We start from the raw sequence: 15,586 nt of genomic DNA on the forward strand, positions 1-15,586 counted from the left end.
GGGGGGAAGTGATGGAGAAACAGCACTGGAATCATCAAAGGTGGAATTGGAGGAGAAAGTTTGAGCAGAGATCTACTTTATCAGTAAAAGAAATAGCTACAGAGCCATCAGAGTAGAAAAGAGGAGGGATGGATGATGAGGTAAAGTTGTTGGAAAGGTTTTTGGCAAGGTGCCAGAAGGAGCAGGACGAATTCAAGTTAGAGAGTTGAGAGCATTTAGTATGGATGAAATTATTTTTAGCAGAGCGAAGAACAGACTTAGCATGATTCCGGGCAGAAACGTATAAAAGATGTGATTCAGGGGCGGGTTGGCTCTGGTACCTTTTATAGGCCCTCTCCTTGTTGTGGACAGCATTAGAACAAGTGTGATTAAACCAAGGCTTTCGTACATTACTCAAAGGATATGAGAAAGGAATGTATGCTTCCATGCCTGAGAGAATAACCTCTGTAATGCACAAGGAACACCCAGATGGCTCCCGGCCATGGAAGAAATAATCATTCCAGGGAAAATCAAAGAAGTACTGCCTGAGGGCCTCCCAATCCGCAGCTCCAAACTGCCACAGACGACGTTTCTTTGGAGGGTCCGCAGGCCGTACCAGAGCGAGAGGACAGGTTAAGGTGATAAGGTTGTGATCAGAGAAGCCCAACAGAGAGAAAAGATTAACAGTGTAAGCAGAAGGATTAGTTGTAAGGAAGAGGTCAAGTATGTTGGATGTACGTACCTGTTTCATATTATTTCTACTTCTTCCCAAATTTATATACAATTACACCTCACTCTGTTCATTTCTCACGTCGTATCTACCAGTTACGATACGTACATGGTTGGAGAATGTTGTACTACATATGAGCATTTTTTTTTTTTCTACCTACCCGCCCAGATTAGTACCTCTGATTAGTTTCCGTCTCTAAGCAAACATTCGCTCTGGGTAAACACAACCGCCAGCCTTTCGTGGTCAACTTATCTGCATGTTTGTTAGTTAGTGACTCATGGCACATAACAAATAACTCATGATTCAGAGTATTGCATACTTTTTGCGCTAATTCCTTTCAAACCAATAGTTTGAGGCTGCTAATAGATATTACTTTCGTTCCAGATTTTGTATACGTCTCTTCTCTCCTCAACGTTATATTACGAACACACAATGCTACGCATGATAATGTTGGTTAGCATTTTTTTTTTTGCACTCCCTTCACAACAAACACTTATGTGCATGTATGTTTCATGACTGACTACTGATTACTTATTTTTATGAATTCCTTTGTATTTTATATATGTCTGTGTTAGTTTTCGAAAGATTATGAGGCCTTGTAAGACTACTCCCCACATCTGTTTCATCTCCCCACATCTACAAACAAACCTGTTTTCATGGCTGGTGTGATAAATTCCACTGAAATGGACAGTTTCCACAAGAGGATTTGGTTGTTACCAAAATTATAATTATAAGTGTGATGAAGTGTAATGATAATGTGATAATTGTAATGGTAAGTGTGATAAATGTGTAATGATAAGTCAGGACAGTAAAAAGAGAAATCAGAAACAAATTTTTCCTTTTTTTCCTTTTTGCCTTTCTTATGCATACATCTATAGCATTATTCAACTTTACTTTGACGTCCTTGATGATTGTAAACATTTTTATGAGTCTGTGTTAGGTTTGGTATGAGACCTTGTAGGACTACTCTCCATACCTGTTTTATCTCCCCACACCTACTGTACATACACACCTGTTTTTATAGCTGGTATGACAAATCCCATTGAAATGGAGGGTTCCACATGAGAATTTGGTTGCTGCCGAAATTTTTCTCCCCAAGTACCAACAAGGCCTTGTAGGCCTACTCCCCACACTAATTATCTCCCCACACCTACATACACAGCTGTTTTCATGGTAGATGTTACAGCACATTGAAGTGCTTTCTTTTCATGTAAAAAGTTTGTTACTTCCAACCCACGTACCTATAGGTCAACTCTCCACAGCCTAGTAATCTCCCCACACCTACAAACACCTGTTTTCATGGTTGGTGTGACAAAACAATGTAAAATTACCTGTTTCAATAAGAAAAATATGTAGTTTTCAAAATATTCATGTTTTCAATTGTTTTCGAGGGGTAACTATCATAAACTTTTTTTTAACTTTGATGCGCGATTGTGTGGTAACCATTAGGCCTACAGGAGTACAGAGTGTGTTGTCAGGTGTGTAAATTCTTCCTCTTTATCCAGAACACAATCAATTAGCCCTTGGTGAAAGTAGCCAAAAACACCCCCAAATTGCGGTTGTGAGAGGTACCCTGCCTGAAACAATTGCGGCCTTTAGAGGTTAAAAGATACCAAAGCCAACCCACCCCTGAATCACATCTTTTTTTTCGTTTCTGCCCCGAATCGTACTAAGTCTGTTCTTCACTCTGCTAAAAATAATTTCATCCATACTAAATACTCTCAACTCTCCAACTCGAATTCTTCCCGCTCCTTCTGGCACCTTGCCAAAATCTTTCTAACAACTTTACCTCATCATCCATCCATCCTCTTTTCTACTCTGATGGTTCTGTAGCTATTTCTTCTATTGATAAAGCAGATTTCTTTGCTCAGACTTTCTCCTCCAATTCCTCCTTAGACAATTCCGGTGCTGTTCCTCCATCACTTCCCCCCTCTGGCCTCCTCATGGCTGACATTAAAATTTCTTCACCTGATGTATTTTCTGCCATCACTGGCCTCAATACTAACAAGGCATTTGGGCCTGATGGAGTCCCTCCTGTTGTCCTCAAGAACTGTGCTTCTGTGCTTACACCCTGCCGAAGTAAACTCTTTTGCCTTTGTCTGTCAACTTGTACCTTTCCTTCTAGCTGGAAGTTTGCTCTCATTCAGCCAGTCCCAAAAAAGGGTGACCATTCCCAACCCTCTATCATCCAACTGCTTTAACATCCTGTGTCTTGAAAGTTTTCAAGACTATTCTTAACAGAAAAATTTTAAAGCATCTTTCCTGTCACAACCTTCTTTCTGTCAGGGACGCTTCACTTACGATCCTCTCACCTACCTTTCAGGTTCCTGGTCATCCTCCTCTCGGGACTTTGGCGAAAGCTTTGCCATTGCACTTGACATCTCAAAGGCTTTCGATCGAGTCTGGCATAAATCTTTTATTTCCAAACTGCCCTTTTACAGTTTCTATCCTTCTATCTGTGCCTTCATCTACAGCTTCCTTTCTGGTTGTTCTATAGCCGCCGTTGTAGACAGCCAACGTTCTTCTCCTAGATCTATCTACAGTGGTGTTCCTCAGGGCTCTGTCCTATCACTAACTCTCTTTCTTTTATTCATCAATGATCTTCTAAGCGGTACATCTAGCCCTATCCACTCGTACACTGATGATTCCACCCTTCACCTTTCCATTCGGTTCCTGCAACGTCCATCTCGGCAGTTACTTCAACAAACAAGGGATGAGGTTATGGCACACCTAATGTCTGACTTGGCTCATATCTCTGAGTGGGGTAAAAATAATCTTGTTGTTTTTAATGCATCAAAGACTCAGTTCTTACACTTATCAACCCGACAAAATCTTCCACAGGAGTAACCATTAATGTTTAATAATATCCAGTGGTGAATGTAGCCTATACACTGTATATACACTGTATATGGCTAGTGAGGGAGTGATCGCCCTCTACCTACACAGATCAAAAGCCCTCGGGAGCAGGGGGGTGGTTGCTTTCTCAGGCAGAGGAACTCCTTGAGAGTGAAATGGCTGGGAAGCATGCCGGCACGTGACTGGCTACAGCATAGCTGGGTCTTTCGGGTGTGGGCAATCAGGCAAGTTAGCTGCCTACTGCGACTGCAACACAATGGCGAGGTGTTCAGGAAGTTAGCCAAAGAAACCTTGATGGACTCTGAAAGAACAATAATGGCCCCCAGTCCCGTGCAGCCCTTAAATGGGCAGGGGGTGCTAAGAATCTAACGGTTGCCTCAGTTACAATCTAATTCCTTTGTCAATGCAAAAAATACAATTTAAATTGGTAACTGGAATGTGAGAATGCTAAATCATGACGGTAAAATCGATGAGTTAGTGAAGGTTTTTCAAAATTACGGACTTGATATTTGTGCTCTGACAGAAACTAGATTAACTGGAGTCGATAAGTTGGATTTGGAGGATGGTATACGTTTATTGATATCTGGCCGACAGGACGGAATGCATTATCAGGGAGTAGGATTGTTGCTGGGTTGTAAAGCAAATAAGGCTTTATGTGAGTGGGATCCTATAGATGAGCGATTGCTATACGCACGGTTTAAATCAAATCATGGCAACATCAGTCTGTTTGTGTGTTATGCACCTACTAATGATGCACTCGATGAAAGGAAAGACACATTTTATGAAAAGTTGCAAGAAGGAGTAGGAAGGGTACCTAGACATGATGTTTTGATCTGCGTTGGAGACTTTAATGCAGTAATAGGCTGTTCAAATGAGGGATTTGAGGCATGTATGGGTAAGATGGGAGTTGGTAGTAGGATGAGTGAAAACAGAGTGAGGTTTGGAAGCTTCTGTCTAGCAAATGACTTAGTCATCGGGGGCACACTCTTTCAGCATTGCAATATACACAAGACAACTTGGGTGTCGCCGTGTGGAAAATATAAAAATCAGATTGATCACATCGCTATCAGTAGGAGGCATAGAAGTTCTCTGCTAGATGTTCATGTTAAACGGGGAGCGGATATTGGTAGTGACCATCAACTCAGCATTGCAAAAATAAGGTTTAAACTTAAAAATCAGAAGAAGGAAAAATCTGGTGTTGGTAGATACGATATTGTTAAGCTTAGAAGAGAAGGAGAAGAAAAGGAGGAATTCAGATTAGAATGCAGAAATAGGTTTTTGGTGTTGGAAACGTTGGAAGAGGGGGAGAGAAGTGTAGATGAGATGTGGGAGGATGTGAACAAAGTTTTGCATGAGACTGCTGAATGTACGATTGGAAGGAGACATAGATTCAGGAGAAAGAAATGGATATCAGAGGAAACGTGGGATATGATAAAAAAGAGAGGTGAGGCTAAATTGAGGAGTGAGATGCAATGCGTTGATGAACGAGAGATTGAATTAGCAAGAGCTGCGTACTGGAGTTTGAATTCAGAAGTAAGAAGGTTAGCTAGGAGAGATAAAAGAAGATGTGTGGATGAAAAGGTTGCAGAGACTGAAATCCTAATAAACAAAAATGATGGACAGAGTCAAAGAATAGCATATGAATCGATTAGAGAACTGAGTGGTAATGCAGGTAAACGCAAGGAAATACCAATTAGAGACAGGGAAGGAAATTTATTGACCAAAGATGGAGATATTAAAAATAGATGGAAAGAGCATTTTGAGACAGTTCTTAATAGACCAATACCACCAGAAGAGGATATACCGTCTGCTCAGGAAGATTTAAATATAGAAACAGGAGAGTTGAGGCTTGCAGAAGTGGAGAAAGCAGTAAAACAGTTAAAGAATAATAAGGCACCAGGGGAGGATGGTTTATTTCCGGAAATGTTTAAAGTGGGGGGGATAGATTAATAATGATCTTGACCAAGCTATTCAATAAGATATGGGTGACGGGGTTACTACCATCAGTTTGGAAGAATGGTGTAATTGTTAAAGTTCCGAAGAAAGGAGACCTGAGTGAATGTGGTAATTGGAGGGGAATCTCTTTGTCACCGATAGCTTTGAAAGTTTTCAGTAGAGTGTTGTTAAATAGGTTGGAGCCGGTGGTTGAGGGTATTCTGAGGGATGAACAGGCTGGTTTTAGAAAGGGACGTGGTTGCAATGATCAGATCTTTATAGTTAGGCATTTGATGCAGCAAGTTAATGAAATGAGAGTACCGTTAAGTCTTTGTTTTGTTGATTTTGAAAAGGCTTTTGATAGTGTTTCGAGAGAGTCTATGGGGAAGATCATGAGACATTATGGAATACCAGAGGAGTTTGTGAGGGTCATTATGAACATGCATGAGGACACATTTTGTAAAGTGATGGTTGATGGTTGTCTGAGTGATTCGTTTGAAGTCAAGTCCGGAGTAATTCAAGGTGGTGTTCTATCGCCTTTACTATTTATATTGGTCATTGATTACATTATGAAACGTGTTGGAACAGAAACCGGTGCAGGTATACTTTGGGGAGAGAACAGGAAACTTTTGGATTTAGATTATGCAGATGATATAGTTTTGATTTGTGATGGGCCAGAAGAGATGCAGAGAGTATTGGACTGTTTGGTGAGTGAAGGTCGCAAGGTGGGTTTGGTTATTAATTGTGGAAAAACTTAAATAATCAATATGAATATGGAAAATGCGCAGGAATGTGTAATTGGAGGTATGGTTGTAAAGCAAGTTGATAGGTTTAAATATTTAGGTACTTATTTAGCCAAGGATGGTTCTTTGAACTTTGAATTCGAGGAAAGGTTAAAGAAGGCTAATCAGGCAATGGGAATGCTTAAAAATATTTGGAATAATAACAATTTCTCTGTGCATACAAAAATCAAACTTTATAAGGTAATGGTTAGGAGTATCTTAATTTATGGACACGAGTCTTGGTACAGCACAGTGACTATGGAAAATAAATTCTTGGTGTTTGAAAATAAAGCACTTAGAAGAATATTAGGAGTTAAGTGGTGGGAAAGGATACCAAATAGTAGAATTAGAGAAATAACGGGAGTGCAGCCGATCGATGAATATGTTAGATTCTCATGATGGAAGTGGCTAGGACATGTGTATAGGAGACAGGGAATAGTACGAGGTACACCAGGGTGGGTGGCACCCGGTAGGAGAGGTAGAGGAAGGCCAAAAGAGACGTGGGTGAGGACAATGAGACGGGAAGCTGGAGATGAGTGTTGGGGAGATCTTGAGGAGCTAGCACAAGATAGGATGTGGTGGTGTGAGTTCATCGAGGCCCTATGCATCCCCGAGGGTGCCACAGGAAATGATTGATTGATTGATTGAATATCCAGCTCAATCCTGTATCATCCTTGAACATACTTGGAGTTTCATTCACTCAGGATTTATCTTGGAAAGATCATATTACATCTCTTGTAAAATCTGCTTCCAAGAGATTAGGTGTGCTAAGCCGACTCCGTTCCTTCTTTACCCCTGTACAGTCGTTGACTTTATCCCTGGGTTTTATTCGCCCGTGTAGAGTACAGCTCTCATGTGTGGGAAGGCTCCCCACATACTGCTCTTCTCAATTAGGTGGAGTCAAAGGCTTTTCGTCTCATTAACTCTCCTCCTCTTACTGACTCCCTTCAACCTCTGTCTCTTCGCCGCACTGTTGCATCTTTATCTCTTTTCAATGGTCACTGATCCTCTGAACTGTCTGCTTGCATCCCTCCACCTCTACAACAGGCACATAGCACCCTTTCAGTAACAAACTCTCATCCCATTTCTGTCCATCTCTCTAATGCAAGAGTTAACCGTTATTCCCAGTCCTTCATTTATGCAACAGGTTAACTCTGGAACTCTCCCTCAACTGTATTTCCTACTTCCTATGACCTCTAATCTATGAAACGCAGTGTCCAGGCATCTCAAAATGAACAGATTTTGAATTTGGTTCTCTTTTGTATTGTTTTTGTTTTTTTCGTGGAAGGAACTGTTATGCAGGCTCCTAGCCTTTGGTTCCTTCTTCCTCGCATTAAAGAGAGAGAGAGAGAGAGAGAGACCAGCCTACTTCCTCTCATGGCATTACATGACCAAAATGCCTCCAGTCATCTCCTGGGGATCAAATCTATGGAAGGCGATCACTTCTACCATTCCCTGCCATATTCTGGACCTGTATTCACAAACATACAAACAACTCCCTCTCATAATGCCAATCTTGGCTTGCAAGAAGAAAAAGAGACATGGTAAATTTCAACTCTCTCTTTCCTATGGCCTTCCTGCAATACAGACACTGATAATGAAAAGTTCTCTCTTGTAACTAGATCTGTCATTCCACAAAGAATAAGACACTAAAGGCTCTACAGTCATTGTTCTTCCTCCAAATCAAAACCTGGGTTGTAGGTCAGTAATGGTCATAAGTTTGTTTGTGAATAACCATCCTGATTTTGGTGCTGGAGAGATACACCTTTCTTTGCTGGCACTGCTATAACCAAATGCTTTCACTTCCTCATTATATGTACAATCTTCAACTTCATTCCTAGCTCCAAGGAGAATGATGGTGGGCAGCAGCAGACTGGGCTCATGTCCAGATGCGGCTTGGCCCACAACAACAACTAGAGGCCCCTCCAAGGGTGGAATCACACCAGTCGCGAGCCGATGCATATCTAACACAGCTTGGAATATGACCTTGACCTTGACCGACTTTCACCAATTTCAAACTCCTAGATTTTCATCCCTACTACAAACCTGTACAATTTTGTGACAATATATTGAGCACATTCTATCCATTTCTCCTTTCTCTGAAATCTCCATTTTAGGAGATTTCAATGTTCACCACCACCTTTGCCTCTCCTCTCCTTTCACTGATGCACCTGGTGAACATGCCTACATATTTTCTATCCTTAATGACCTAGAGCAGCTTGTACAACACCCTACCCGTATCCCAGACCGCCTTGGAGAGAGCTCCAACATACTTGACCTCTTCCTCAGAACTAATCCTTCTGCTTACACTGTTAATCTTTTCTCTCCGTTGGGCTCTTCCAATCACAACTTTATCACCTTAACCTGTCCTATCACTCCGGTACAGCCTGTGGACCCTCCAAAGAAACATTGTCTGTGGCACTTTGGAGCTGCGAATTGGGAGGCCCTCAGGCAGTACTTCTTTGATTTTCCCTGGAATGATTATTGCTTCCATGGCCGGGAGCCATCTGAGTGTGCCTTACGCATTATGGAGGTTTTTTTTTCGGGCATAGAAGCATGTATTCGTTTCTCGTATCCTACATCTAACGCAAGAAAGCCTTGGTTTGTTCTAATGCTGTCCGCAACAAGGACAGGGCCTACAAAAGGTACCGGAACCAACCCACCCCTGAACCACATCATCTCTGTGTTTCTACCCAGAATCGTGCTAACTCTGTTCTTCACTCTGCTAAAAATAATTTCATCCATACTAAATGCTCTCAACTCCCCAACTTGAATTCTTCCCGCTCCTTCTGGCACCTTGCCAAAAACCTTTCTAACACCTTTACCTCACCATCCATCCATCCTCTTTTCTACTCTGATGGTTGTGTAGCTATTTCTTCTACTGATAAAGCAGACCTCTTCGCTCAGACACTCTCCTCCAATTCCACCTTAGATAATTCCGGTGCTGTTCCTCCATCACTTCCCCCCTCTGACTTCCTCATGGCTGACATTAAAATTTCTTCACCTGATGTATTTTCTGCCATCACTGGCCTCAATACGAACAAGACAAATGGGCCTAATGGAGTTTCTCCTGTTGTCCTCAAGAACTGTGCTTCTGTGCTTACACCCTGCCAAGGTAAACTCTTTCGCCTTTGTCTGTCAACTTGTACCATTCCTTCTTGCTGGAAGTTTGCTCTCATTCAGCCAATCCCAAAGAAGGGTGACCATTCTCAATCCTCTAAATATCGTCCACTTACTTTAACATCCTGTATCTCAAAAGTTTTCGAGTTATTTCTTAACAGAAAAATTTTAAGGCATCTTTCCTATCACAACCTTCTTTCTGATTGTCAGTACAGGTTCCCTCAGGGATGCTCCGCTGGAGATCTTCTCACCTACCTTTCAGACTCCTGGTCATCCTCCTCTCGGGACTTTGGCGAAAGCTTTGCCATTGCACTTGATATCTCAAAGACTTTCCATCGAGTCTGGCACAAATCTTTCATTTTCAAACTGCCCTCTTAAGGTTTCTATCCTTCTATCTGTGCCTTCATCTACAGCTTCCTTTCTGGTCGTACTATAGCCGCTGTTGTAGACGGCCATCGTTCTTCTCCTAGATCTATTAACAGTGGTGTTCCTCAGGGCTCTGTCCTATCACCAACTCTCTTCCTTTTATTCATCAATGACCTTCTAAGCTGTACATCTAACCCTGTCCACTCATACGCTGATGACTCCACCCTTCACCTTTCCATTCGGTTCCCACAACACCCATCTCGGCAGTTATTTCAACAAACACGGGATAAGGCTATGGCACACCTAATGTCTGACTTGGCTCGTATCTCTGAGTAGGGTAAAAATAATCTGGTTGTTTTTAATGCATATAAGACTCAGTTTTTGCACCCATCAACCCTACAAAATCTTCCACAGGTATACCCACTAATGTTTAATAATATTCAGCTTAACCCTGCATCATCCTTGAACATGCTTGGGGTTTCATTTTCTCAGGACTTATCTTGGAAAGATCATATTACATCTCTTGTAAAATCTGCTTCCAAGAGATTAGGTGTGCTAAGCCGACTCCGTTCCTTCTTTACTCCTGCACAATTGTTGACTGTATACACGGGTTTTATCCGCCCGTGTGGAGTACAACTCTCATGTGTGGGGAGGCTCCCCACATACAGCTCTTTTCAACAGGGAGTCAAAGGCTTGTCGTCTCAATAACTCTCCTCCTCTTACTGACTCCCTTCAACCTGTCTCTTCGCCGCACTGTTATACATCTTTATCTCTTTTCAATGGTCACTGCTCCTCTGAACTGTCTGCATGCATTCCTCCACCTCTACGACAGGCGCGTAGCACCCGTCTAGCAGCAAACTCTCATCCCTTTTCAGTCCAACTCCCTAATGCAAGAGTTAACCGTTACTCCCAGTCCTTCATTTATGCAACAGGTCAACTCTGGAACTGTCTTCCTCTGTCTGTATTTCCTGCTTCCTATGATCTCCAGTCTTTCAAACGCAATGTCTCCAGGCATCTCGAAATGACCAGATCTTGAATTTCGCTCTCTCTTGTATTTTGTCTTTCTCTTGGAGGGAACTGTTATTGCAGGCTCATGGCCTTTGGTTCCTTCTTCCTCGCATACAAAAAAAAAAAAAAAAAATGTTGCGAAGTTATAGTGTAAACAGACAAACACACCTTGACCTACTTTCACCAATTTTTAACTTGTAGGAGATTTCATCCCTACTACATACCTACCTGTCAAGTTTTGCGATGATATCATAAGTGGCTGCAAAACTATCTTGCTAACAGATACACAGACAGACAGTCAAATTGAAAACAATACCAGCTTCACTATCACAGTTGGTAACAACATCCTGATTTCCATGACTAACCTGTACCTCCTGGGTGGGACACTGTGTCGCCGCGGGGGAAGAGAGATGAACTCCTGACTCTCTGGTTTGGAATGGCGTCTTAGTCGCCGCCGCCGGGACTCCAGACTCTCACTATCACGGTATCTTAGCCTGACAGTAAGGACACAATTATTATTAGCCACACTCGAGATACTTGCCATCATTCATTAGCCCAACAAACACTACAATGAAATCATCATCACCATCATCCTAACTTAATGCTTAAATGGGGTGGGATAATCTAAATCAAGGTATTTTAATCACTTCAAGGACATGAATTTACAGGGGGGGAAACCCTGAGTAGAATCTGCCTCCCACCAATATCAAAGTAGTTACTATATTGGGCTGCTTGGACTGCATGTACTACGCAGTAAAGTCGTCACATTTCTACTGTATACCTATACTGGAGCAAGTTTCAGTCCAAAAGATCTTCCACTGCCAAAACTCCTGTACATCAATATATAAGCAAGTTTCAGGCCAAAGATCTCTCATTGGAAAAATAAATAAATAATCTTACTGCCACCATCAAATATGAAAGACTGCAACAGTACTAGCAATCTTCATTGTATGTCAGCAATGTATTCCAAAGCACAATTTCCATTACTTCCACACAATTAATTTCCATACATCTGGTACTGTAAAGCTGGGGGGAGGGGGACTGATAATCAGCCTTACAGGAAACAATGAAACTTTAGGAAATTTTTGTGTAGTAACTATGGGCTTCATACCCAAACAGGAAAAACAGAACACGAACTTAATAAATAAAGTGTGAGGATGGGCATTTGACATCAGTGCAAACTCTGGTATAGTACCAACCAAAAATGTAATGAAAATGCATGCAATATGTGTGTGTGTGTGTGTGTGTGTGTGTGTGTGTGTGTGTGTATTTACCTATTTGTAGTATACAGGAATTGAGTGATGCTCATGTTGTTCTGTCTCCATATCCACATTTATCTAGTCTACCTTTACACGCATGAATGTTTTTCTCCTGCACCACCTTTTCGTCTAAGTCGTTCCAAATACTTATGTATTTACCCAATATACCTAATTGTGATACACATAAAATATGCTATGCTCATGGGTTCCCATTGCTGTATCTCAATAAGTCAAGTTTAGCTTTAAACTCGTTTAAGTTTTTAGACTGGACAATCTCTTTGTCCAGGCTATTCCATAAGTCTATACTTCTGTAAGGAAAGCTATATTTCTTGATATCCTTCAAGCAGCTTGACTTTTTCAATTTCATTCCGTGTCTTCTTGTTCCTCTCTTGTCCCATAAAAACAAATCATCTCGGTCAATTTTATCTACTCCCACCATGGTCCTGAACACTGCAATCATGTCTCCCCTTTTTCTCCTTTCCTCTAAGGAAGGCAAATCCAGCTTTTCTAGCCTCTCTCTGTATGACAGATCTGCCAGACTGGGGACCATCTTGGTTGTTGTTCTTTGTATTCTCTCAATCTTGTTTATATCTTTCTTTTTGTGTAGGGACCACACTACAGCTGCATATTCTAACCTGGGACGGATCATGGCCACTATCAATTTTTTCATCATCTCCTCATCCATATAATGAAATGCTACTCTTGTGTTAGTCAAGAGTTTATAAGTCTCTCTAACTATCTTGTTAATGTGCTTTTCAGGTGACAAACTATCTTGGACCAGCACTCCCAAATCTTTCTCTTCTCTCATTTTTGTGATTAATTCATTGCCCAACAAATAGTTCAGCACTGGCCTCCTGGTACTTTTACCCATTTCCAATATTTTACATTTCTTTACATTATATTTCATTTCCCACGTCCGGCTCCAATCATGTATCCTATCCAGATCCTCCTGCAGCATTTTACAATCCTCCTCAACCTCTACCTTCCTCAAGATCTGTACATCATCAGCAAACAGACTTGCATAACTGTTCACTCCATCTACCATATCATTTACGTAAATCAGGAGAATTACTGGCGCCAACACCGAGCCTTGAGGGACTCCACTTGTTATTTCTCTCCATCTAGACATTCTATCCTTTATTACTGTCCTCATTTGTCTGTCTCTCAAAAAGTCTCTCATCCATTCCAAGAGTTTCCCCTTCAGTCCTCCAATATATTCTAGTTTCCACATTAGTCTCTTATGAGGTACCTTGTCAAAGACCGTCTCTAAGTCTAAGTACACACAATCCACCCAACCATCTCTCTCCTGTACCATGTCAATCGCTCTTGAATAAAAGCTCAACAAGTTAGAAACACATGACCTTCCACTTCTGAATCCAAACTGACACTCAGCCAAAATATTCCTCTCTTCTAGATATTTTATCCATCTGTCTTTCAGGATTCTCTCGCACAATTTTGCGACCATGCTGGTTAAAGACACTGGTCTATAATTCAGGGGTTCTTCCCTGTTTCCTCCCTTATAAATTGGTACCACATTGTCACGAATCAAATTCGCGACATTTCCTTTTTGTGAGAAGCCACAAACTATTAGTGGAAAACTCATTGTGTATCACTCAGTTAACTGTTTCTCTCTCCATTTCGGGGTACACTTTTCAAAACATTCGTCACTGTTTCAAAAGTGACCGATTTAATGCACGTCACTAAGTGCTCTACTGAGCGATACTATTGTTTCTTTATTGTTCGCCCCCGCTCACTCGACCGTTAAAAAATGCGGCCTAGTGCTCCCCTTTTCTTTCCCACGACTTACTCAGTCCAGTTGTTGCTGTGACGGAGAGAGGTCCTGTGCCAGCAGTGTGAGAGGTCAGCTAGTATCCAAACTCCACTTCACAGTTCTCCAGTGCTCCCAGCCTTAGCTCTCCAGCTTTGGGTGATACACAGCATTCATCGACCAGTATTTCTTTTTGTATTTTCCTAGTCTTAAGAGTTTAATTAAGGTATTTTTTCCTAGGCGTAAGGATTTAGCTCTTGTGTGAGTGAGTGAGTGCGATCTCATAAATTTGATTTGAAAGGTAACGTTAAATTTATTTTTGTAATCAATAAATTTAATAGTTCTTTTTCTTGAGCTTAATGTAAAGTAAACTCTTGTTTCATTTCTCCGCAATTAAGCTTATTTCTCATATAGCTCCTAGCTTGCATAAACGTTTGCTATTCATAACTGGTACTTAGGCCAGTCTTGTTGTATTAAGCCCAAAATCCGTTGTGCCTCCTAGGAGTTAAGCATCAGCAAGAACCTGATATTATTATTAGTATTAGTTATTTATTGTCAGGGGTGAAGTAACTTTCTCCAGAGGCTACAGTACAAATAAACAGCAATTGAGTGATTAGTCTCTGCTGTGTACTGTCGAGAAAGTTTATAAATTCTCGTTCTTAGAGAATCGTTGCTTGGTTTAGCAAGACAATCATTGTCCCTGCTCTCTAATATTATTGAATATTATTATCAATTAAATAATATTTAAGCATTTATTTTAAAAACCCCGTGATATTAAAAAAAAAAAAAAAAAAAAGTGACAATTGACGACCTCATTCCAGGATATTAACTCCTAGCTCTAAAGCTATTCACGAGATAGTGCTCACTCGTTCATATTTAGGTACAGTAATCCCTCCAATATCCGACGTAACAGAGCCATAGGCAGGTCCGGATAGTGGTCCTGTCCGGATATTGGGCCCCAGTTTATGGACTTGTACTTATGGACCCTAACTCTGAAAAACACCTATACAACTCCCTCTGGACATGCATTGCACCTATTTAAGACCCAAATCACACCAATAAGGCACATAAAAGACTGAAATAAATGCAAAAGAACCATAAAATGAGGTTTTAGAGGTGAGTTTATACAATATTAAACATTCTGGGTACTTACAAGTCCCTTGCTCCTGGACTGCTTTGAACCGCCAGTTTGCAGTCCACAGTTAATCCTCTGCACTCTAAATTCTAATTTCTTAACACTGCACAACACTGTAAATTCCTGTGTGTTCTAGTGGCAAGGTATTGCAGTTTATTCACTGTTTATTCACAAAAAACAAGCACCTGTGGCTTGCTCTCCATCGGAGTTAAGCTGTGACTGTTGATGTTGGTGGGGTAACAGAGTTGCCAGATCGCAACAGCCACATTACCAATCTCCTCAACTTTCATTGTCAAATATAACTTTTCATTACCAAATTCGTAAAGCTAGCATATATTCTTCACTAATTATATATACAAGTGGAAATACATGTAATCACTCTCCTTATAACTAACACCATGTTGATTATTTTCACACTATGTAGGGTAGCAGATTAATCAGAGAGAGCAAACAATCCACCATCTCCATCCTGTGTATCCTCATACATGTGAAAAATCCATTTGGTAATGCATTATTCTAATTCATTACCAAACGAATTTTTCATTAAAAAATTGGCCCACACTTGGTAACGAAAAATACCAAATGGCAACCTGACAGGGGAGGGGGGAGGGGGAGGAAGGAAGGGGTGAAGGGACCATGGTGTAACAG

The 15,586-nt window shown here is 41.1% G+C and overlaps 1 protein-coding gene across 1 annotated transcript in view; it reads right to left on the reverse strand.

Annotated features, from left to right (window-relative positions):
• Positions 1 to 15,586, reverse strand: part of LOC145414545 (uncharacterized) — a 266,969-nt gene that overhangs the window by 154,059 nt on the left and 97,324 nt on the right. Inside the window, exons 8-10 of the mRNA XM_080284065.1 lie at positions 13,418 to 13,422; positions 11,142 to 11,270; positions 8,957 to 8,963 (exon numbers count right to left, since the gene is read on the reverse strand). Coding sequence (XP_080140191.1) covers positions 8,957 to 8,963; positions 11,142 to 11,270; positions 13,418 to 13,422 — 141 coding nt within the window. The remainder of the gene's footprint in view (positions 1 to 8,956; positions 8,964 to 11,141; positions 11,271 to 13,417; positions 13,423 to 15,586) is intronic.

The sequence above is a fragment of the Coenobita brevimanus genome, chromosome 100, assembly GCF_032717465.1.
Source record: "Coenobita brevimanus isolate Jiangsu-jjx chromosome 100, ASM3271746v2, whole genome shotgun sequence".
Classification (NCBI taxonomy): Eukaryota; Metazoa; Arthropoda; class Malacostraca; order Decapoda; family Coenobitidae; genus Coenobita; species Coenobita brevimanus.